Below are 25,456 nucleotides of genomic sequence, written 5' to 3'. Positions count from 1 at the left end.
CCTTATGTATAATCCAAAGTAGCTCCCCTCTTTAAATACTTCAAAGATGATCACCCCATATTTAGTGAACTTGATGTGCCTGAGGCTCAGGATGGCTTTCACCACCCTGCGATTCCATGCAATGCCCACTCCTGTGAGGGGCAATGAGGTGAGAGGAGCAGGTGGAAAAGGCCTTTTGTCTGCCAGAGGCAGATGGGATCCTGACGATGGCAGAAATTATGTAGGCCCACTCCTGTGTGCATGGGTATGTTGCAGGCGCATCCACATGAGCAATGCTTGTTTAGCTGTGGCAAAGGGCAAATAATCTGATCCATTATGTATTGAACTGGAACTTCTACATGGAGCCCAGAAACAAATTTCTTAGTAGATAGCTCCCAATGGCCTCTGGCATTCCAGATTCCAAGAAGGTGATTCATCTAGCGTCTGATAACAATCCATACATTTCCAATAGGTTTGCACTGTTTGATCTGGCTGCCAGACAGATACAGTCTAAGGTGAGAGGCAATGGCTGAATCTGATGATCTGCAATATTCTGGTGTAGAGATTCCAGTGTATATGTTATTATCTAGTGACCTGCTTTTATTGCTTCTGGCTGTCTTTTTGTACTTTGTAAAGGTCTATGGCTGCACAATAAACTTGATTCTGAATTCTGCTATGGTTTGCTATAGTTTTTGAATGCTCAAACCTCAACGAGGTGAAAGAAAGATGGATTAAACCACTGTTGGAGAAGAATGAGCTTAGCATTTGTGGTGGCTATACGGGATCCTTCTTTTCTTTTTCACCAACTGGGAAGTGGGTTGGATCTAAAAGCGGCTGATGCACTGCTGTTGTTCTCAGCAACTGTTCAGCGATACACTGCCATTGAAACTAGAGGTTTGAATTAGTCATCATGGTGAACAGTCACTGATAGACTCAACCTCTATCAAGAATGAGCATATCATTGAATTCTAACATTTAATTCCTTGGAATGCATTCTTTAGGTGGCACTGTAGATGAAGGGTCCAAATGACCATGTTGGTCTTTTTCAAGTCAGTATAAGCGTAGGACTGAGCATGGTACATGATTGTAGATGAGGTATGTTTGAATTTTCCAAGTTATGTAGTAGATGGTTTTAGTAAGGCTGGGCTGCCCCATAAAACATACAATGCAGTCACACAATATTCATCCATAATATTATATATATGATTCATGTATCTTATCTTATAATATATAATTCTGATTTCTTACTAAATATATATTTTGATTCATTTGTATCTTGCTTTCCTCACCAAGGTCGCCCAGCAAACTTGCATGACAAGGTGGGGATAGGAAACTCCCAAATCCTAATACTATAACCACTATAAGACATTGGCTGAAAAACACACAAATCTTAGGGGAAAAGTTTGGTGCAAAGAAACCAAAAATACTGAAAAAAACAGCCTTAATTCTGTCTATTGGTATTCAGTGAAATCAACCGGAGTTAGCAAACAGAAGACAGAACAGATGGCAAAAAAAGCAAATTCATCCAATAATCTTTTACATTATTTATTGTCTAGGACTTGAGTTTAAAAAGCAAAAGTTACAGTTGAAAAATTCTCCCTTCAGGATATACATTTAAACACAAAACTAGAAACAGATGCGCCCCCCCCCCCCCGTTCATCCATATATTAAATGATGATTCATTTATGGAGCAAAATATATAAGAGTACAAAGGTTTTGGATCCAGCTAGGCATATCCCAATCCCTTTCTTTTTGCAGCCTCCATTCCACATATCTTTGTCCTTGCAAGAGCCATGACGCCCAACACAGCTTTTTGGGGGGTGATTTTCAGATTTATAAAACCTTTTTGGTGGTAGAATGCTCTCCTAATTTTTTACAGGAAGAAAAATGATTTCAAATGGAAATGCCATCCCTAATAGCATAAGAGAGAAACTGGACTTTGAGAATGCAAACACACATGTGCAGGCTTATATTCTTTCAAATGGACAAAATTTGGATAGAGCCCTTCTGAAGGCCACTTTTACCTCCCTGTTTCTCAGGCTGTATATCAGGGGGTTAATCAAAGGAGTTAGGACAGTATAGAAAAGAGAGACGACTTTGTTGAGGTCTTGCAGGGTCTGTTTTGGGCAACATGTAAACAATAATTATAGTTCCATAGAAAAGGGACACGACAATGAGGTGAGAGGAGCAGGTGGAAAAGGCCTTTTGCCTGCCAGAGGCAGATGGGATCCTGACGATGGCAGAAATTATGTAGGCATATGATGTCAATGTCAACAAAAATGGGGGCAGGGAACACATGGCCGCTAGGAAGAAAGTTAGAAGCTTAATGGTACGTGTGTCACTGCAAGACAGCTTTAAGATGGGATTAAAATCACAAAAGAAATGGTTGATTTCAGAAGGACCACAGAAAGTCAGTTGGTGCATTAAATATATAGTTATATTAATAGCCAAGGAACCACTTATCCAAGATCCAGCTACTAGCTGGAGGCACACCTTACCATTCATAAGTACAGCATAAAGTAATGGCTTACATATGGCCACGTACCTATCATAAGACATTGCTGCTAGGAGATAACATTCGGAAGCTGCCAAGAAACCAAAGAAGTAATACTGGGTCATGCAGCCTGCAACAGAAATGGTTCCTCGGCCCCCATGAAACAGATTAGCCAGCATCACAGGAAGGATATTGGAGCTGTAGCAGGTCTCCAAGCAGGACAAGTTGCCCAAGAAGAAATACATGGGGGTATGAAGGTGGTGGTCAACTACAATCAATACCACAATGAGGATATTCCCAACCATGGTTACCGTGTAGATCACTAAGAAGAGCAAAAATAGAGGTAACTGTTGATCCTGAAGATCCCCAAAGCCCAGAAGAAAAAATGCCGTGACGGTAGTTACATTTTCTTGTTCTGCTTTTCCCATGCTGGTAGATCAAACCTGAAAAGACAAAAAAAAGGACACTTCAGTGGTGAAAATCAGGTACTAAAGGAGATGATGGTAGATAAAGGAAGACAGTGTTTAGGAAGTGCCAAGGATCAAACTAGCTTTTTCACTGAGCCCCCCAACTCACATGGTTTTTGTCCAGATATGCCTTATGATGCTCAAGATAACTTGGTTTGCCTGTCAGATATGCATTTCAGGCAATCCTGTTATGTTAGCAATTAGTTTTTTGGATCCAGGCTTGTGGCATTTATGCTGATGATCATCAAGGAGCTATGCTATGATCCTTCTCTGTTCTAATAGGTTCTTATTTCTCATATCAATCCATAGCTAATGACATATGTCCTCAGGGTTGCAGAGAGACAGCTGGTTGTCTCTTTCCCATCTTGTATGGGCAAGGGGATCTAGCACCCTTGCTGATGACATCAGTTGATGGCAATAGAGGCAATATCTGTTCACAATATCCAGGTTTAACCATCCACAATAACTGATTCTTGAATGAACCACTAAATGAATGAGTCTGAATTTATATTCCATCTTTCATCGTAACCTGTTAAAATGGCTAATAACAGATTAAAAGGAATTAAAAATAAAACACAATAGAACATGAATCAAATATGAAAAGAAGTGGTACTAAAAGTTCATGATAAAAGCGGTAAAGCATAGAAAATCCTCTCATATCAAGTGGTGGATTTCCTTACTTAATTCTGTGGTTCTGTCCTGGAAAGAGTCATTCTTCCTTTTTCTCCTCAGGACTGATCTCATAGTTGTTGTGGCTTATGGCTTCAACATGAAATCTGTTCATATTATTATCTTCAGGTCCTTCATTCTTTCTCTTTTTGTTTCAGCTTTATTTCCACGTTATATAATTCATCTAGATAATTCTCCTGCTACTTCATGTTTTTCCTCCCTTCCCAGAGGAGAAGTTCACAGTCTCTTTTGTCGTGGCTTCTGTATTAGGCATTCTAGTGACACATTTGGTTTTTGAGGTGATGCCCAGCAGTTATAACTTCTGGCTCCAGGGAGTCCCATGTGGAAGGAAAGGAAAGCACTTCAGAGGATCTCAGAAGAAAGGAAGACCCAACAATAGGAATCCTTTTCCCCTGCCATTAATTGGATTAATACTCATTGCAGAGATGGGGTGGTGTGGGGGTGGCATGCACTAGCTTCTGAGAACTACAACCCCCAAATAACAATATTTGTTTATTTGTGATACTTTTTAAGTTGCTTTTTCACACAAAGATACAAGTCGGCTTACAAGGTTTCATAACAAGAAAATAAAGCTGACAATACCCTATGGCAAGGGTGCTCAATCTTTTTGATTCTAGGGGCCCCTTTATTAAATGTATTTATTTACTAGAATTAAAGCCAGTTGTAGCTAATACAATGGGCACTAGCAAGGGAGGAGGGGGGAAATAGCAAAGAGAGAGGAAGGTAGAAAGGAAGAGAGTGATTAAGATAGAGAGAGCTTGGCATTGGGAAGAGTGAGGGGAGGGTTTGACCAGTCTGTAAGGGAATGAGGTTGAATATGTGTGATTGATTTTGAAAAAATTGATTTTGAAACACATGGCTTAGGTTGAGCTTTTTAATGCTAGTTTTTAAAATTAGTGTTTTCTGGACTTTTAATTATTCTATTCTTTTTTGTCATGTTTTATTTTGTAAGCTACTGTGAGAGAGCCTCTTGTGGCGCAGAGTTGTAAGGCAGCCGTCTGAAAGATTTGCCCATGAGGCTGGGAGTTCAATCCCAGCAGCCGGCTCAAGGTTGACTCAGCCTTTCATCCTTCCGAGGTCGGTAAAATGCGTACCCAGCTTGTTGTTGTTGTTATGTGCGAAGTCGTGTCCGACCCATCGCGACCCCATGGACAATGATCCTCCAGGCCTTCCTGTCCTCTACCATTCCCCGGAGTCCATTTAAGTTTGCACCTACTGCTTCAGTGACTCCATCCATCCACCTCATTCTCTGTCGTCCCCTTCTTCTTTTGCCCTCGATCTCTCCCAGCATTAGGCTCTTCTCCAGGGAGTCCTTCCTTCTCATGAGGTGGCCAAAATATTTGAGTTTCATCTTCAGGATCTGGCCTTCTAAAGAGCAGTCAGGGCTGATCTCCTCGAGGACTGACCGGTTTGTTCGCCTTGCAGTCCAAGGGACTCGCAAGAGTCTTCTCCAGCACCAGAGTTCAAAAGCCTCAATTCTTTGACGCTCGGCCTTCCTTATGGTCCAACTTTCGCAGCCATACATTGCAACTGGGAATACCATAGCCTTGACTAAACGCACTTTTGTTGGCAGGGTGATATCTCTGCTTTTTAGGATGCTGTCTAGATTTGCCATAGCTTTCCTCCCCAGGAGCAAGCGTCTTTTAATTTCTTTGCTGCAGTCCCCATCTGCAGTGATCTTGGAGCCCAGGAAAATAAAATCTGTCACTATCTCCATTTCTTCCCCTTCTATTTGCCAGGAATTGAGAGGGCCGGATGCCATGATCTTTGTTTTCTTGATGTTGAGTTTCAAGCCAACTTTGGCACTCTCCTCCTTCACCCGCATCAACAGGCTCTTTAGTTCCTCTTCACTTTCTGCCATTAGAGTGGTATCATCTGCATATCTGAGGTTGTTGATATTTCTCCCTGCAATCTTGATCCCAATTTGTGACTCCTCTAATCCCGCATTTCTCATGATGTGCTCTGCATACAAGTTAAATAGGCAAGGCGACAGTATACAGCCTTGCCGAACTCCTTTCTCAATTTTGAACCAGTCAGTGATTCCATGTTCAGTTCTCACTGTTGCTTCTTGACCTGCATATAAATTTCTCAAGAGACAAATAAGATGCTCTGGTATTCCCATCTCTTTAAGAACTTGCCACAATTTGTTGTGCTCCACACAATCAAAGGCTTTAGCATAGTCAATGAAGCAGAAGTAGACGTTCTTCTGGTACTCCCTAGCTTTCTCCATGATCCAGCGTATGTTGGCAATTTGATCTCTAGTTCCTCTGCCTCTTCGAAATCCTGCCTGCACTTCTGGAAGTTCTCGGTCCACATATTGCTGGAGCCTAGCTTGTAGGATTTTGAGCATAACTTTGCTAGCATGAGAAATTAGTGCAATGGTGCGGTAGTTTGAACATTCTTTGGCATTGCCCTTCTTTGGGATTGGAATGTAAACTGACCTTTTCCAATCCTGTGGCCATTGTTGAGTTTTCCAAATTTGCTGGCATATTGAGTGTAGCACTTTTACTGCATCGTCCTTTAAGATTTTGAATAGTTCAACTGGAATGCTGTCACTACCACTAGCTTTATTGTTGCTCAGACTTCCTAAGGCCCATTTGACTTCACATTCCAGGATGTCTGGCTCCAGGTCAGTAACTACCCCATTGTGGTCATCAGGGATGTTAAGCTCGCTCTTGTATAGTTCTTCTGTATAATTTTGCCACCTTTGTTTGATCTCTTCTGCTTCTGTGAGGTCCCTACCATTTTGGTCCCTTATCATACCCATCTTTGCATGAAACGTTCTCTTCATATCTCCAATTTTCTTGAAAAGATCTCTGGTCCTCCCCATTCTATTGTTTTCTTCTATTTGCTTGCACTGTTCATTTAAGAAGGCATTCTTATCTCTTCTAGCTTTTCTCTGGAATTCTGCATTCAATTGGGTGTATCTTTCTCTTTCTCCCTTGCCTTTCACTTCCCTTCTCTCCTTAGCTATTTGTAAAGCTTCCTCAGACAGCCATTTTGATTTCTTGCATTTCTTTTTCTTTGGGATGGTTTTAGTTGCTACCTCTTGTACAATGTTACGAACCTCCGTCCATAGTTCTTCAGGCACTCTGTCTATCAGATCTAATTCCTTAAATCTATTTGTCACGGGGTAAACGGTGATGACTGGGGAAGGCACTGGCAAACCACCCCGTATTGAGTCTGCCATGAAAACGCTAGAGGGCGTCACCCCAAGGGTCAGACATGACCCGGTGCTTGCACAGGGGATACCTTTACCTTTACCTTACTGTGAATAGGTTGTCTGGAAAATGTTATAAATTGTTTCTAAATTAAAAAAAAATGCATTCAAGGAGAAGATGTTCGCTGTGGCTTCCCTTCTGGGAATTCCCAGGTTTTTGTTTGGACTATATCATGGACAGTCTGGGCATCTGGTGATCTGAACTTATTATTCAAGCATCCAGTCCCCCTAGAGAGTAGCTGGGCTGAGATCAGCCAAATATTTTTGCTTCACGATTTCTGCAGCTAATTATCCCAGAACTCTATCAACAGTCTACCAGAAATTATCTCTATTATAATTATGGGAAACAAAGTCACTTCTACCTCCAAGCTAAGTTGCAATAACTTTTAGAAGGAAATTGAAAAACAAATCAGAAATGAAGCATAAAGGTTCTGGTTATGAAAGCTGCCACTAAACATTTCACTGCTAAAACAAGGGAAGATGGTATAGAGGAGACCAAGGAGAGTGTATGTGGAGAGAGGCATTAATGATTGAACATAGCATTGATGTTCATGCTGATACTGAAGCTGCTTCCTCAGGTACAAATTAAATAGTATGAAGTGTCCTAGAAACAATCTTTCTCAGTTTCCACATCAGTGGTATCAGCCAGGTGAAATACTGATCGGTGGAATTGTCACTCATGTTGGTTGTGATTTCCAAATCATTCCATTTCAGCAGCAATCTGACCAGGATTATAAATGTGAAACCATGTAAGGGAATTTTTATTCCTCTAGAATAAAAATGATGATGCTGTCTGATTTTATCTAAGTAAATCTTGTATATGCAAAAGAGTCTAGGCATTCTTAATAATAATGGATGAAAGCTGAGTATTTGGCAACCAAATGAAGTACACACACTCTAAGACCAAAGAGTGTATGTCTAGCCCACTATTCACAAGATTATGCTTGTAACAGTGACAGAACTATGTATGCGCTATTCAGTTTGGATAGTCCAAAAAGTACCCAAATCAATGTTGATTCGGATACTTTTTGGACTAATCCAGTCTGAATAAACCTTTGCCCATAGTAAAACTGCTTGAATCAGCCTTGGCTGAATAGCTGAACTGTGATTTGTGCCTGAATCAGCCATGCAATGATTGGGCAGTTAAAAGGGACCAAAATTGTCTTTTCTTTCTTTTGAATGGTCTGGAGTTGGGTTTTATGCCTCTCAAAGCAGCTTACAATTGTCTCCCTTTCCTCTCCCCCCAATGAACAGCCCGTAAGATAGGTGAAGCTGAGAGTGCCCTTGCATTACTGCTTTGTGAGAAACGTCTATTTGAAGTATGAGTAGTCCAAGGCCACCCAACTGGCTGCATGTGGAAGACCTGGGAATCAAACCTGGCCCGCCATTCTTAACCACTACACCAAAGTGGTAATGAGGATGGACTTAATATTTGAAAAAATATAGAAACTTCTGAGAAGATGTGGGTGTGATGAATATGAAAACATATTTTATACATAGCTTGAAGAAAGCAGAACAAGAGTGTCTAGCCCACTATTCACAAGAGTAAAACTCAGAATCACTGGATGAACCTTTATTTCTAATACTAGCTTCAAAGCCCGTTCCTAAGAATGGGCTTTGAAAGGGTCCCCTCCCCTGGCCCCTTGCCAAGCAGCTTAAGGTGGCTTTAGGCTGCAGCTCACAACCAGATCAAGAGGGGCTGGTGGGGGCTGGGCAGCTTGTTAGCAGGGCCAGGACAGAGCTCCTTAGAAGGCAGTCAGAAGGCTGGGAGGCCCTTGTCAGCATGCCCAGTCTAGCAGGCCAAGACGCCCTGGTTAGCAACCCCTTCACCACGATCCTTTGCCCAGGGCCCTCTCCCTTACCTGCTGCTGGCTCCAGGCACTGAGGCGTCTGAGAGCAAAGAGGCTAGAGTCCAAGGACAGAGGGCTGGAGATGTAGGGTAGGGCCAATCAGGGCAAAGCTGGCTGCCCTATTCCAACTTGAACAGCCGGACACATCCCACCCCCTAGGTTTCAAAAATATATAGTGGAACAACAATGGATAAGGATAGGTAGAAGAGATATATGACAGTAATTCTTCACAGAAGACTGGCTATACTGAAGGGCCACTTCTCTGATTCAACTGAAGTCTTCTAATGTTTTCAGACACAATATTGTGACTAATCCAGATGCTGTGCAATATCTAAAATATTCTAAAACAATCTCATTTTCTCTGCAGCCTGTTAACAAAGTTCTACCAGCACATCCTTGCCTTGGTGTTTGCCATCTATGAGGTCAATGAGAACCCCAGGATATTGTCCAATGTCACGCTTGGGTTCCATATCTTTGATTCCACCACAGTTCAAAAATGGATTTACAGAATCACCCTGGACCTACTCTTAACAACACATGAACTTGTACCAAACTACAAATGTGGCACCCAGAAAAACATGGTGGGTGTCATTGGGGGATACAGTTATGAAACCACAACAGACATTGCAACTCTCTTAAGTCTGTACAAGATCCCACAGGTATGATAACAGAAAAAGAATTATTTGGAATTTCATGAATCTCACATGTAGTTTAATCACCTTTGCTGATCTGTTATCAAGGTTTGCAAAGAATAAAAACTATTACCAAACTTATGGGGAGAGGTGAGGTGTGTGTTGACGTCTGTTAAATATTCAAGTTGAATATATACTTTATACACTGCTTCTCTTCCGGTAATTAATAAAATGGAAGAAAAGAAGGATTACATAGAAAGGGAAATATAATTGCTTTACACAAATCAGGTGACCTTTATCTTTGGTTTTTGGCTTCTCAAATTGAGAACAGTATTCCTAGAATATATATATTTTTTTACTCTGAATCCTTTTGGAACATCAAAGTGAGAGAGGTCAAGTTCTTTAACCTATTTTTATAACACTTTTTTAATTCACATTACTAGCTGACTTGAGTACTGCAAGGTGAAAAGTTTCCTAAGAAATGTTTTAAATACATAAAATAGTTCCAGACAATTGTACTAGCAGAAGGGAGAAATATACAAATGATGAACATGTGTGACAATCTGGAAAGATGAATTATTTCTCATGATTATTTCATGAAACATGATTATTTCCTTCTTAGTTGTCCTATGGGTCCTTTGAATCAAATGTGGATGACCCAACTGGTCATCCTTCCTTTTACCGTACGTTCCCTAAGGAAGCCCTTCAGTATGAAGGAATCGTCCAGTTACTTCAGCATTTCATGTGGAAATGGATTGGGCTCATCACTATGGATGATGAAAGGGGAGATCGCTTCTTGCAGACGTTGGAGCCGATGCTTTCCAGGAATGGAATCTGTGCAGCCTTCACAGAAAAGGCAGCCAGGCAGGTTCGGTGGGATGACATTGATTTTCTGACCAATTATCTGGACAATAGTATTGGAAATTTCTTGGACAGCAAGGCCAATGCAATTATTTTATATGGAGAAACAGCGACAATGATGTGGCTGGCAACCATTTTCTTTATGCCCACAATTCTAAACAATCTATACGGAACCGCTTATGTGGAGAGAACCTCTGCTTATGTGGAGAGAACCTCTGTAGGAAAGGTGTGGATTGCAACAGCCCAGGTTGATTTTGCATTCACTCTTTTACAAAAGGCCTTTGATATACAAATATTCCATGGTGCTCTTTCCTTCTCAATCCTTTCAAAGGACCCCCAAGGCTTCCGTGCATTTCTTCAGTTGTTAAAACCTTCCTCAGCCAAAGGGAATGGTTTTATCAAAGACTTTTGGGAGCAACTGTTTGACTGTGCACTACCAGGTTTCGTTAACCCAGAAGGGTCTTGTAAAACATGCACTGAAGAGGAAAGACTGGAGACTGTCCCAGCCCCCTTTTTTGAAATGAGCATGACTGACCATAGCTACAGCATATATAATGCTGTCTATGCCATTGCACATGCCCTACACCTCTTTGCCTCTTCCAGAACCAAGAACAGAGCAATGGATAATCAAGGCAGCCTGGCTTCACTGAATGTACAACCTTGGAAGGTAATTACTCTTCACTTGGGTAGGGGGGGAGTTCCCTGCCATGCTGATATGTCAATCTGTTTGTAAGAGTGGGGGAATGAGATTTGTAAATGGTTTTTCTTGTCCATCTGAAAGTTTGAAATTTACTTTGCTGTCATGGGTCTCCTGCCTGAATTCCTGACTTTCCCCATTCTCTGTTGCCATCATCAAGTCATAGCTATAAACTGTATTCTTTGCCCCTGAACTTTAGTGGAGACTCCACTACCACATTGCCATTCTAGACTTAGCTCTTGGGTCCTACAGGAAAGTAAGTTTGCTGCAATCCCCCCCCCCCCGAATCATACTTCATTCATTCATTCATTCATTCATTCATTCATTCATTCATTCATTCATTCATTCATTCATTCATTCATTCATTCATTCACTTGTAGTTATTGACCCAGAATGAAAGTGAGCAGATATAATAATATCATCATAGGAGATTTATATGCAGTCTGAGCTCCTCAAAGCACTAATCAGGGATATCTATTTCTTGATGGCCCTATAAGAACATTTTGCCACAGTGTAAACAATTGAATTGTCCTTATTGGCAAGCAAACAGTTGACTGGAAATCATCAGAGGTTCCAGGGAACCTGGACAAAAGAGGTTAACATCAAGCAATGTCTCACATCCTGGTGGAAATTACAATAAAACAAAATATGGGCAGTGGTTTCAATGGCATCAGAATTTAGAAATTGTAATATATGTTAGATATTTATTTTTCTATTTTTCATTTTAAGACTCAGGGTGGTTACAGCAGGTAAAAACACACAGTTTAACGTTGCACATAATTTAAAAGATAAAATCTAATCTTCAAATCCTTTCAAATATATTAAATGATAAAATTGCCTTCTGAATTTTAACATGTTCAGGGAGGAAGAGGAGGCAACTATGTCTGTGGAACTGCTTATCGTCTCGCAAGGCTGTGGTTTCACCAGGCAGAGAGTTCCACCTCTCTGGGGACAAATCTGAAGAGGTTGAGGCCAGTTTGATTTCTTTAATGACATATAGGGCCTTGACTGAAGAACCATCTCATTCTGCAACACAGTACTGACAAGTCATAGAATCATAGAATCATAGAGTTGGGTCATCTATTCCAACCACCTGCACTCCTGTAACCACTCATCCACTGTAACCTGCCACCCCTTTGCCATCAAAGAATCAGCCTTTCCGTCAGATGGCTATCTAGCTTCTGTTAAACAATTTCCAAAGTTGGGGAACCCACCACCTCCCGAGGAAGCCTGTTCCACTGAGAAACCGCTCTAACTTTCAGGAATTTCTTCCGGATGTTTAAGACGGAATGCCTTTTGCATTAATTTCATCCCATTGGTTCTGGTCCATCCCTTTGGGGCAAGAGAGAACAAATCTGCTCCATCCTCTATATGGCAGCCTTTTAAATACTTGAAGATGGTTATCAGATCCCCTCTCAGTCATCACCTCTCCAGGTTAAGCAGACCAAGCTTCCTCCAACGTTTCTTCATGCATCCTGGTCTCCAAACCCCTCACCATCTTTGTTGCCCTCCTCTGGACACCTCATGGATCTTATTTTTTCCATTTCCAGAATGGAGTCTGCAAACCAATAGCAAGGACATTGTTAGTTATCCCTGTTAACAAGCATTAAAGAAGGTAGAAGTCCTACTGATTGGAGTTGAACTTTCAGTCAAATTGATTATGCACGACAGCAGCCACACCAGGTTGCCACTAAGTCCTAGCGGTGGGGCAGCATGCCCCACCATGTCCTGTGTAAGCATGGGGGAAGAAATCCCCTGGCATGCATGGTCCATCCCGGAGTTGTACATGTGCACCCACAACTCCGGGTTCGGAATGGCCTGCAAAGCCTCATATTGGCGGCAGCAGCAGGGAATGGCACGTGGATCCCACCGCAGGGTGATGGGATAGTGACATGCTGTTATATAACCATTGTGTGTGTGGGGAGAAATGCTCTGTTCGGCTCGGAAGCAATGTGAAGCTGAATGGGGCATTTAGTGTCCCTGCAGGGACACCGTAAGTATGGTAGAGAACTGCCCCAGCTGGGCCTCAGCTGGCCACCATGGCAAGACAGGGCCATCCGAGGGCCTGATTTGGGCCTGAGCCAGGTGGGGGCTTGGATGATGGTTATGTTATGCATATGCAGGGATTAGCCCCACTGCCCTCTCATGCCAGCCTAATCCTTCTGCACCAGGAACCAGTTGTTGTGTTGATTGACAATGAGACCTGGCCTCTACCTTTGGAAGACCAGGCTCCTGTTGTAGCAACATGTTAGAAGTGTATTTTGGGCGGCAAAGAGCTCTATCACAAAGCATGCCTGTGTGGTCTCAAAAAGGGGGAAATTGCCTGAGCAGAATATATGAGTTGAGTTAGAGAAGTCTTTCTGAAACAGAGTTCTGTGAAACCCTGGGGGTTCTTGATGGCCCTGGAAGGGTTTCCTGAGTGGCAGTTAATCAATTTTTATTACAGTTTTAAAATTTGTTAAATATTTATTAGGAAATAGGACCATATATTTATTTATTTATTTATTTATTTATTTATTTAGATTTATATACCGCCCTCCCCGAAGGCTCAAGAAATTCTACTGCTACAGTTGTGATCGGTGTCCAGAAGGAATATGGTCATGTTGACCCCCCCAAAAAAAGGCCTTGAGTGGGTGGGAATGAAAGGGGTCCCAGGTGGGCAAGTCCACAGCTCTGCTTCCCATATATATTCTTCATGATCACACTACTTCTGGAGAATATTTTAGAGGTTTCTTAATGGTAAAGAAAGTTGAGAAAGGCTGGAGATTGACTATTTAAATGATTTTAAGAAAGTGGAAGGCACTGACCCGCAAACTCTAGTCCGTACCATGGATTCCAGCCTACTGAATGCTCTTTCTCTTTCTCCCAAGCTCCACTCCCTTCTTCAGAGAATTGCTTTCAACAACACTGTCGGAGAAGAAGTGGCCTTCAATGAACATGGAGAATTGGAAGGTGGATTTGATATTACCAACTTGGTCACTTTTCCAAATAACTCCTACGTCAGAGTCAAGATCGGGAGGCTGGAGCCTCAGGTTTCTCTTAGTAAAAGAATAATCATCCATGAGGACAGGATTCAATGGAACAGACACCTTCCGCAGGTGGGAAAACATCTCCGTGTCTCCAAAAACAAATGCACCATTCTTTGTGTTTGAATAAAATGGGTAGGTAGACATTGAAGGGGAGCAAATGAATGTTCCATGAATGTTTTAATCATGAGATTTCACTAATCCCACTCCCAGTTATACCATCACTGCATTCAACAAGTATGGTACATTTCAACCATTGATGTCCCTACCCGGCTTTTGAGAATATGCCTTCCTCTCATGCACAAGAAGCATTCCTTTAGATTCCAGATATCACACTTCTATTAATTCTGAAGCAAAATGCTCGCATTTGTCTCTCAGTTCTAAATTTTTACTTTACTCAAGGACAGGTGCCTCCTTCCTCTCAGTGTAATGATAACTGCATGCCTGGCTACAGCAGGAAAAAGAAGGAAGGGGAGAAATTCTGCTGCTACAGTTGTGATCTTTGTCCAGAAGGAAAAATCTCAGACAAAGAGGGTAGGTATTGCTCTGATAATAAACACCCCTGTTAAAGATGCCCAGTCTTAACCTGTTGTAGAGGGTAAAGAGTCGCAAACTGTAATCTGGAGAACAGGGGGGCCATTCCGCACCAGGATCTATGTAGCAAATTGGTTGCAGAACAAAAAAATGCCATTTTAAATAGTGGAATTCGTCATTATGCATACCTGCCTTTGTAGTGGAATCCAGTTGTGTTTCTATCGCTTCCCACAGGTTTCCGGTCTTGGCAAAAATCGGTAGCCAGGAAGCGATATTGCCGAGATTTGTCCCGCCCCTGGGCGTCAAGCAGCCAATGGGCAGCTGTTATCATGCTCCCAAAAAGCCCCTTTCCCTTTAAGGAATTAAAACACACACGCACAAACACACAGACACACACACACACACACACAGGTTGCAACAAATCTGCGTTGATTCATTGCAACGGAGAGACCCATCTAGCTAGCAGGTGGTGTTTGAGCTGCTGTTTCATCATTGCCACGCTCCCCCTGAGTGGAAAAAAAATACCCCCCCCCACACGGGCGTGATCTTTGGCCGAAAATAGAGTGAAAATTAAAGGGAAAATAAACCAGAAAATGGGGCTTTGTGTTGCTTGGTGACTTAAAACAGCTCTGGGGAGGGACTGCAGCCAGGGAAGCCTTGCTGGGTAAATGAAGGCTCGCCGGTGCTTTGATCTCCGCTTGGTCCGAGAAAAAAAAATGGTGATCGCTTCGCCGGAAGTGATATTTTACCCAAATTATGGTTGTCAGTGTTCTCATTAGGCAGTCAAAACTCTATAATGTCTGTCCCTGATGTCATCTTTCTTCTAAACTGAAAAGGCATAGACTCTTCAGCCTTTTCTTATTAGAGAAGTCATTCAACAATTACCTTTTTGCCCCCTTCTGTACTTTCCACAGCTCTGTGATGTCTACTATTGGATATGGTGAAAAGAACTACACAGAGTATTTCAAATGAGGTCACACCACAGATCTACATAGAGGCATTAAAATATTTCCTGCTTTATTTTCAGTCCCTTTTCTAATGCTCCCCAGGATAGCGTTAGCATTTCTCACTGCTGCAGGATACTGGGTTGAAATTTTCATGGAGTTATCCACTAAGTATTCAGCTTCATTTCCACCCTCAATTTCTGCAGGGTCAGATTATGTTAGCCTATAGTTCAGGCTGGGATTTTTTTGTAACCTTCCTCTTACTTGTGTTGAACATAGCTGTCCATGTCTTTATTTACTTCCAAAAATTTTGTGAAGTTACAAATGTTCAGTTAGAAAAGAAACAGAATGCCCTGAAACCAGCTTAATTCTGTTTTAGGAAAGGAGAGTAAAACTTATCAACAGGAATGACAAAAGTTCTTTAATTACAGTAGGCTTCATGCTCTCCTCTCAGTTTATCCCGGAAGTTGCAAATGGGGGCATGGCTTCTTTCAGTTAATGAACAGGAATATCAAACTGTATTATCATAAGTTGGTGGTACAGTGCTAAATACTATTGCACAAAAATGTCTCCTTTTTTAATGATGAAATTGGCTAAGTAGTTTATCTTCTCCTTTCAGACATGGACTATTGCATCAGTTGCTCTGAAGGTCATTATCCAAACCAGGGACAAGACCAGTGCCTTCCCAAGACTGCAAACTTCCTTTCCTTTCCTGAACCTATGGGCATTATTCTGGCCTTTACAGCTCTTTCCTTCTCGCTGATAACAGCCCTGGTGTTTATGTCCTTCATAAAGCATCAGGACACTCCCATCGTTAAAGCCAACAATCGGAACCTCACCTACATTCTGCTCATCTCTCTTTTCCTTTGTTTCCTTTGCTCTTTGCTCTTCATTGGACAGCCTAACGAGGTGACCTGCCTTTTCCGACAAATGACTTTTACCACTGTATTCTGTGTTGCTGTTTCTTCTGTGCTGGCCAAAACAGTGACTGTTGTTGTGGCATTTATGGCCTCCAAGCCGGGAAACCTTTTTCGAAAATGGGTTGGGAAACAATTGGCATATTATATTGTTATTTCTTGCTGCTTTTTTCAGATCAGCATTTGTACTTTTTGGCTTGGTTATTCTCCTCCTTTCCAAGATATAGACACCCATTCACTCAGTAGAGAATTTATAGTACAGTGCAATGAAGGGTCAGTCACCATGTTTTACTGTGCCTTGGGTTACATCGGATTTCTTGCCACTGTCTGCTTCATTGTGGCTTTCTTAGCCAGGAATTTGCCTGACAGCTTCAATGAAGCCAAATTCATCACCTTCAGCATGTTGGTCTTTTGTAGTGTGTGGCTGTCCTTTGTCCCAACCTACCTAAGCACTAAAGGAAAAGACATGGTATCCGTGGAGATCTTCTCTATCTTAGCTTCCAGTGCTGGCCTACTAGGCTGTATCTTTTTCCCCAAATGCTACATCATTCTTCTGAGGCCTGAACTGAACAGACGAGAGCAGCTGATAAGGAGAAGGCATTATAATCTTTAATTTAACATATAACTTTAATTTAACATATAACTTTAGAGGGGAGAAGCAGAAATTGTGAAAAACAGAAAATGGAAAGTGGGGACAATTGTTAAACATGATTTGGGATAGAGGCAGAAAGAGACAGTGATGGGGAAGAATGAGTGAGTGATAGGGTTAGGGAAAGAAGGAGAAAGGAGGTGATGGGTAGGAACTGAAGGACAGAATAATGAGGAACACAAATAGTGAATGACAGACATTGGGGGAAGAGTAAAAGATAGGGTAGTGGGATGGAAAGATGGAGAAGCAGGGGGAGAGCGGAAGAAACACAGATGAAGTGAATCAGGTTGCCAATCCCACAAATTTCCTGAGGATCCCTACAGGTAACCAACACAATATGAACCAAAACAACCAACATGGTTCTTTCCTCCATTTCATCTTTACAATAACCCTATGAGATGGTTAGGCTAAGTGTCTGTGATTCTCCCCCAATCAAGTTTCCATGGCACAGTGGGGATTTGAAACTGAGTCTCCCAGAACTTTGGCACCCTAACCACTATACCACACTGGCTCCCCCCCCCATCTACAAAGCTTAATATATAAAGTAAAGGTAAAGGTATCCCCTGTGCAAGCACCGGGTCATGTCTGACCCTTGAGGTGACGCCCTCCAGCGTTTTCATGGCAGACTCAATATGGAGTGGTTTGCCAGTGCCTTCCCCAGTCATTACCGTTTACCCCCCAGCAAGCAAGTGAATAATAAACTCAAATTAGCTCAAATCTCCACATTGCTGTTTCAAATCAGATAACTCAGTTCCTTCTTAAACAGTTCCTTCATTATCTGTATTTAGAAGCTCTAGTTATGACTTATGAAATAGTTGTTTTCATTGGGGGTACAAAGGCTTAGCAGTGACATTATTGCTATCAAAGAACCACTCAGCCAAGATGACGGTCTGTAAGACAGGTGTAGTCCAGTGGTTTGCATAAGTCATGATAACATTATGTTGCTGTTAAAAAACAAACAATAAAACTATAAGAACTGTATAAAACATCCCCTAACAGAAGCCATAGGAAACTATGATCAGTGAACATTTGTTATGGCTTGCCTTATGTATAATCCAAAGTAGCTCCCCTCTTTATATACCTCAAATATGATCACCCCATATTTAGTGAACTTGATGTGCCTGAAGCTCAGGATGGCTTTCACCACCCCGCAATTCCATGCAATGCCCACTCCTGTGTGCATGGGTATGTTGCAGGCGCATCCACATGAGCAATGCTTGTTTAGCTGTGGCAAAGGGCCAATAATCTGATCCATTATGAATTGAACTGGAACTTCTACATGGAGCCCAGAAACAAATTTCTTAGTAGATTGCTCCCAATGGCCTCTGGCATTCCAGAATCCAAGAAAGTGATTCATCTAGCGTCTGATAACAATCCATACATTTCCAATAGGTTTGCACTGTTTGATCTGGCTGCCAGACAGATACAGTCTAAGGTGAGAGGCAATGGCTGATTCTGATGATCTGCAATATTCTGGTGTAGAGATTCCAGTATATATGTTATTATCTAGTGACCTGCTTTTATTGCTTCTGGCTGTCTTTTTGTACTTTGTAAAGGTCTATGGCTGCACAATAAACTTGATTCTGAATTCTGCTATGGTTTGCTAAAGTTTTTGAATGCTCAAACCTCAACGAGGTGAAAGAAAGATGGATTAAACCACTGTTGGAGAAGAATGAGCTTAGCATTTGTGGTGGCTATACGGGATCCTTCTTTTCTTTTTCACCAACTGGGAAGTGGGTTGGATCTAAAAGCGGCTGATGCACTGCTGTTGTTCTCAGCAACTGTTCAGCGATACACCGCCATTGAAACCAGAGGTTTGAATTAGTCATCATGGTGAACAGCCACTGATAGACTCAACCTCTATCAAGAATGAGCATATCATTGAATTCTAACATTTAATTCCTTGGAATGCATTCTTTAGGTGGCACTGTAGATGAAGGCCTGCAAAGACAGCCAGTGTTAAAGATTCTTTGGAATCTCAATTTCAGTCTTGTTTTCGAGATGCAACTTGTTGAGCTCTCACATTCCCATCTATCAAGCGGATCAGCTAAATCTGATCCTACCATTGTAAGTCATTATCAGTTATCAGACATCACTCTGGGACAATTATTAAATTGTGTCCTCCCCGAAGCCATGTAACATAGCTAGCTGGCTATCAGTATTTCTGCACAAACTGCATGTGTGTCCAAATGACCATGTTGGTCTTTTTCAAGTCAGTATAAGCGTAGGACTGAGCATGGTACATGATTGTAGATGAGGTATGTTTGAATTTTCCAAGTTATGTAGTGGATGGTTTTAGTAAGGCTGGGCTGCCCCATAAAACATACAATGCAGTCACACAATATTCATCCATAATATTATATATATGATTCATGTATCTTATCTTATAATATATAATGCTGATTTCTTACTAAATATATATTTTGATTCATTTATATCTTGCTTTCCTCACCAAGGTCGCCCAGCAAACTTGCATGACACAGTGGGGATAGGAAACTCCCAAATCCTAACACTATAACCACTATAAGACATTGGCTGAAAAACACACAAATCTTAGGGGGAAAGTTTGGTGCAAAGAAACCAAAAATACTGAAAAAAAACAGCCTTAATTCTGTCTATTGGTATTCAGTGAAATCAACCGGAGTTAGCAAACAGAAGACAGAACTGATGGCAAAAAAGCAAATTCATCCAATAATCTTTTACATTATTTATTGTCTAGGACTTGAGTTTAAAAAGCAAAAGTTACAGTTGAAAAATTCTCCCTTCAGGATATACATTTAAACACAAAACTAGAAACAGATGCCCCCCCCCCCCGTTCATCCATATATTAAATGATGATTCATTTATGGAGCAAAATATATAAGAGTACAAAGGTTTTGGATCCAGCTAGGCATATCCCAATCCCTTTCTTTTTGCAGCCTCCATTCCACATATCTTTGACCTTGCAAGAGCCATGACGCCCAACACAGCTTTTTGGGGGGTGATTTTCAGATTTATAAAACCTTTTTGGTGGTAGAACGCTCTCCTAATTTTTTACAGGAAGAAAATTGATTTCAAATGGAAATGCCATCCCTAATAGCATAAGAGAGAAACTGGACTTTGAGAATGCAAACACACATGTGCAGGCTTAAATTCTTTCAAATGGACAACATTTGGCTAAAGCCCTTCTGAAGGCCACTTTTACCTCCCTGTTTCTCAGGCTGTATATCAGGGGGTTAATCAAAGGAGTCAGGACAGTATAGAAAAGAGAAAAGACTTTGTTGAGGTCTTGCATGGTCTCTGTTTTGGGCAACATGTAAACAATAATTATAGTTCCATAGAAAAGGGACACGACAATGAGGTGAGAGGAGCAGGTGGAAAAGGCCTTTTGCCTGCCAGAGGCAGATGGGATCCTGACGATGGCAGAAATTATGTAGGCATATGATGTCAATGTCAACAAAAATGGGGGGAGGGAACACATGGCCGCTAGGAAGAAAGTTAGAAGCTTAATGGTACGTGTGTCACTGCAAGACAGCTTTAAGATGGGATTAAAGTCACAAAAGAAATGGTTGATTTCAGAAGGACCACAGAAAGTCAGTTGGTGCATTAAATATATAGTTATATTAATAGCCAAGGAACCACTTACCCAAGATCCAGCTACTAGCTGGAGGCACACCTTACCATTCATAAGTACAGCATAAAGTAATGGCTTACATATGGCTACGTACCTATCATAAGACATTGCTGCTAGGAGATAACATTCGGAAGCTGCCAAGAAACCAAAGAAGTAATACTGGGTCATGCAGCCTGCGACAGAAATGGTTCCTCGGCCCCCATGAAACAGATTAGCCAGCATCACAGGAAGGATATTGGAGCTGTAGCAGGTCTCCAAGCAGGACAAGTTGCCCAAGAAGAAATACATGGGGGTATGAAGGTGGTGGTCAACTACAATCAATACCACAATGAGGATATTCCCAACCATGGTTACCGTGTAGATCACTAAGAAGAGCAAAAATAGAGGTAACTGTTGATCCTGAAGATCCCCAAAGCCCAGAAGAAAAAATGCCGTGACGGTAGTTACATTTTCTTGTTCTGCTTTTCCCATGCTGGTAGATCAAACCTGAAAAGGCAAAAAAAGGACACTTCAGTGGTGAAAATCAGGTACTAAAGGAGATGATGGTAGATAAAGGAAGACAGTGTTTAGGAAGTGCCAAGGATCAAACTAGCTTTTTCACTGAGCCCCCAACTCACATGGTTTTTGTCCAGATATGTCTTATGATGCCCAAGATAACTTGGTTTGCCTGTCAGATATGCATTTCAGGCAATCCTGTTATGTTAGCAATTATTTTTTTGGATCCAGGCTTGTGGCATTTATGCTGATGATCATCAAGGAGCTATGCTATGATCCTTCTCTGTTCTAATAGGTTCTTATTTCTCATATCAATCCATAGCTAATGACATATGTCCTCAGGGTTGCAGAGAGACAGCTGGTTGTCTCTTTCCCATCTTGTATGGGCAAGGGGATCTAGCACCCTTGCTGATGACATCAGTTGATGGCAATAGAGGCAATATCTGTTCACAATATCCAGGTTTAACCATCCACAATAACTGATTCTTGAATGAACCACTAAATGAATGAGTCTGAATTTATATTCCATCTTTCATCGTAACCTCTTAAAATGGCTAATAACAGATTAAAAGGAATTAAAAATAAAACACAATAGAACATGAATCAAATATGAAAAGAAGTGGTAGTAAAAGTTCATGATAAAAGCGGTAAAGCATAGAAAATCCTCTCATATCAAGTGGTGGATTTCCTTACTTAATTCTGTGGTTCTGTCCTGGAAAGAGTCATTCTTCCTTTTTCTCCTCAGGACTGATCTCATAGTTGTTGTGGCTTATGGCTTCAACATGAAACCTGTTCATATTATTATCTTCAGGACCTTCATTCTTTCTCTTTTTGTTTCAGCTTTGTTTCCACCTTATATAATTCATCTAGATAATTCTCCTGCTATTTCATGTTTTTCCTCCCTTCCCAGAGGAGAAGTTCACAGTCTCTTTTGTCGTGGCTTCTGTATTAGGCATTCTAGTGACACATTTGGTTTTTGAGGTGATGCCCAGCAGTTATAACTTCTGGCTCCAGGGAGTCCCATGTGGAAGGAAAGGAAAGGACTTCAGAGGATCTCAAAAGAAAGGAAGACCCAACAATAGGAATCCTTTTCCCCTGCAATTAATTGGATTAATACTCATTGCAGAGATGGGGTGGTGTGGGGGTGGCATGCACTAGCTTCTGAGAACTGCAACCCACATCTAACAATATTTGTTTATTTGTGATACTTTTTAAGTTGCTTTTTCACACAAAGATACAAGTCGGGTTACAAGGTTTCATAACAAGAAAATAAAGCTGATAAAACCCTATGGCAAGGGTGCTCAATCTTTTTGATTCTTGGGGCCCCTTTATTAAATGTATTTATTTACTAGAATTAAAGCCAGTTGTAGCTAATACAATGGGCACTAGCAAGGGAGGAGGGGGGAAATAGCAAAGAGAGAGGAAGGTAGAAAGGAAGAGAGTGATTAAGATAGAGAGAGCTTGGCATTGGGAAAAGTGAGGGGAGGGTTTGACCAGTCTGTAAGGGCAGGAGGTTGAATATGTGTGTTGTGGGGATGTGGTGGCATGGTGACCAATGAGGGCATGGGTGTGGAGAGATGGGTGTAAAGAACCTGTGGTTTGGAATGTTCATTGAATGTGGGAGAGCACTGATCTTTGGGAATTGTGGCATCATGGTTACAGATGAGCTTTCCAGAGTCATGTCTTCAGATATGTGAAGGAAAAATCAGACTGGAGACTCTTCTTAGGGGGAGATTACATGGCAACCAATTCATCCCAGTTCTGTATTCAACCTCATTTGCCTTCTTGTGCGAATTAGGTGTGAATTAGGCCCAGACACCGAAATGTTGCCCTGCCCTAATACACATAGGGTAGTCACAGTACACAGGTGTCTACCCTGCTCCTTCTGTCTCCATTTATTTTACTATTGATATGTTTCTTTCACTGTTGCCCTTAGAAGAAGAAGAGATGGATTTTTGTACCCTGCTGTTTAAAACCAAAAGGAGTCTCAAAGCGGTTTACAAACACCTTCTGAAAAAAAAGTGAGGGGGTCTACCTACAGTCTTAGGCAATCTATAACTCTAGAGAGAAGCCATGGAACCAATGTATGTGTACACTGGGATCTTCAAAAGAGCTGAACAAAGCTGCCACAGGTCTCCATGCATAAGACAGACAAAAGTTTTTTCCCCTTTAAGGGGACCATGAGCTCCAGGTTTGCAAACACTGAAGTTCTCTGGATTCACCCAACCGTGTAGAGCCTTCTGTTCCTTCCATAACTCTATATGTGCTTGTGTCCATGTGTGTGTAAATAACTGTCGAGTCACAGTAAACATAGGGCAACCACATAAGCTGTGCTGCTCTCCCAGGCCACATGTACTCGGTCGGGTTGTTGTGCCGAGGCAGGGGTGGTGGTATGAGAGCCAGAAACAAGAGTCCAGTCCAGGAGGTCAAGAACTAAAGAGACAGTTCAAACAGGGTAGAGAGCAGAGTTAAGCCGAGCTGGGGTCAAGAACCAGAGAAACAGTCAATGACAAAAAGTAGTCAGAAGCTGGAAGCATAGTCAGAAGCTGAGACCAAAAGTCTGGAGCTGAAGTCATAGCCAGAAGTCAGGCCAAAATCAGAAACCAGGGCCTAGTCTGCACACAAAGGATAATGCACTTTCAATGTGCTTTGGCAGCTGGATTTTCCAGTGCAGAACAGGAAAATCTACTTCTCAAGTGCATTGAAAGTGCATTATCTATTGTGTGCAGACTTGGCCCAGGAGTCAGTCAGGCAGAGCTTCATCATAGCTGTCTGAGAAGATAGGCAGGTAATGCATGCATTGTACTCACAAAGGACCTTGCTTCAAGGCCTTTTTGAATGCAGCCAAGTCAGGTGGGGCAGCCCTCAGGGGTCTTGCAACTGATCCCAGTCCTCATCAGAAGAAGCAGGTGCAGCTAAGCCCCATCTACTCTGACAGCAAGCTGACAGGTGTGCCTATCTGTTGACAGCTGTCAGGGTAGATTGACTCCTCCAATGCTGCTGTGTGGGTTCTCTGGGGTCTTCACCTGGGAACGGTGGTGATGTTTGTCCGGCGAGCCTTCAGAGCTGGCATATGCAAGTACATTAGGCTGGGTGCTGGTCTGGCTGGGTACCAGCTTGTACATCCTTTGGGGTATTGGGCTGGTCTTCACTGGCCAGATCTCCAGGTGGGGCCTGGAGTGCTGAGTCTGGGCAGTGGATCAGGATCAGCTGCAACCTCTGAAGTGCCCTCTGCAGGTTCAGCCAGAGGTGCATCAGGGGGCATGGCATAGGGTTGTCAAGATTAGAGACATTCAGACATTCAAAACATGCTCTTTCATACCAAGTCAACACCAATATGCCTGGACACTGGGATCTCCTACAGAGTTGGTCCAGCTGAATGGGCTGCAGTGCATCATACACAAGACACACAAAAGGTTTTGCCTCTCAAAGAGTACCATTTGCTCCAGGATTGCAAACATGGAAGTTCTGTGAATTTAACCACCATTGCACAGCCTTCTCTTCCTTTCATAACATAATATATGTGTGTTTCTGTGTGTGTAAAGGGTGTGTAAATGGTGTGTAAAGGGCCTTTTCAGTCCTGGCCTTGACCTGGTGGAATGAGCTCCCAGGAGAGCTGCGGGGCCTGCAGGATCTTTCAGCGTTCCGCAGGGCCTGCAAAACAGAGCTCTTCTGCCAGGTCTATGGTTGAGGCTGGGGTTTTAATGGGGTTTTAAGACACTGTAACCCTCCACGAGCCATTTGCGAGTGGCGGGAAATAAATTCAAATCATCATCATCATCATCATCATCATCATCATCATCATCATCATCATCATCACATTGCAGTCAAGATAAGAAATGTTCAGAGGTGGTTTGCCATTGCCTCTTCCTGTGTAGTGATTCTGGCATTCCTTGTTGATTTCCCTTCCAAATATTAAAGGGCTGGCCCTGCTTACCTTCCAAGATCTGGTATAGGAAATCCATAATTGTCCTAAGGCCACAGCTGATCACTGAAGCGCATGAATTTGCATAACCCATCAAGGTAAATGATCAAATAAACCCAAAGCACAGGATCAACAAATTTGTATGAGAGGACAGGCAGCATCAGTTGTTTCTGTTTGACATTGTTGAGATTTTATTGGGTCTATCACCTGAAAAGGATTTCATCGCTCTCTCCCATTAAGGTTAAGGAAGTGTTCTAAGTGGATAAGTGAACATGGGTATAGGGGAGCCTTTCTCAACTTTGTTAACAATGAGAAATCCCTGAAAGAGTCATCAGGCTTTGGGAAACCCCAGATATCAGCAGGCCACAGCCTCCTGCCACACCCCTGAAGTCACTAGTCACCAGATGTGACAACCCCAGGCCACACCCAAAGCACAGGAAGTGACAGCACAGAAATATTTTTA

General features: G+C 42.1%; 2 protein-coding genes and 1 pseudogene across 3 annotated transcripts; 1 reads left to right on the top strand and 2 right to left on the bottom strand.

Moving 5' to 3' along the window:
- Positions 1 to 1,946: 1,946 nt before the first annotated feature.
- Positions 1,947 to 2,901, bottom strand: LOC143826466 (olfactory receptor 5A2-like; annotated as a pseudogene).
- Positions 2,902 to 8,886: 5,985 nt separating this feature from the next.
- Positions 8,887 to 16,924, top strand: LOC143825504 (vomeronasal type-2 receptor 26-like). Its single transcript, XM_077313530.1, has 6 exons — positions 8,887 to 8,900; positions 9,068 to 9,359; positions 9,955 to 10,860; positions 13,761 to 13,988; positions 14,324 to 14,450; positions 16,014 to 16,924. Exons 1-6 carry the CDS (start codon positions 8,887 to 8,889, stop codon positions 16,922 to 16,924), a joined length of 2,478 nt encoding a protein of 825 aa, XP_077169645.1.
- A 3,163-nt stretch (positions 16,925 to 20,087) lies between these two features.
- LOC143826444 (olfactory receptor 5G9-like) lies at positions 20,088 to 21,880 on the bottom strand. 2 transcript variants are annotated; one of them, XM_077315256.1, is made up of 2 exons: positions 21,762 to 21,880; positions 20,088 to 21,103 (listed from the first exon to the last, which is right to left on the bottom strand). In XM_077315256.1, the coding sequence occupies exon 2, from the start codon at positions 21,042 to 21,044 to the stop codon at positions 20,088 to 20,090; it is 957 nt and encodes a 318-aa protein (XP_077171371.1). In that variant the 5' UTR covers positions 21,045 to 21,103; positions 21,762 to 21,880. The 2 variants fall into 2 exon arrangements, with proteins under 2 accessions (XP_077171371.1, XP_077171372.1); XM_077315257.1 differs by having other exon boundaries at positions 20,088 to 21,059.
- Positions 21,881 to 25,456: the final 3,576 nt, after the last annotated feature.

This window comes from Paroedura picta, chromosome 16, assembly GCF_049243985.1.
Source record: "Paroedura picta isolate Pp20150507F chromosome 16, Ppicta_v3.0, whole genome shotgun sequence".
Taxonomy (NCBI): Eukaryota; Metazoa; Chordata; class Lepidosauria; order Squamata; family Gekkonidae; genus Paroedura; species Paroedura picta.
The sequence above is the reverse complement of the archived record's forward strand: the minus strand, read 5'-3'. Positions and strand labels throughout refer to the sequence as shown.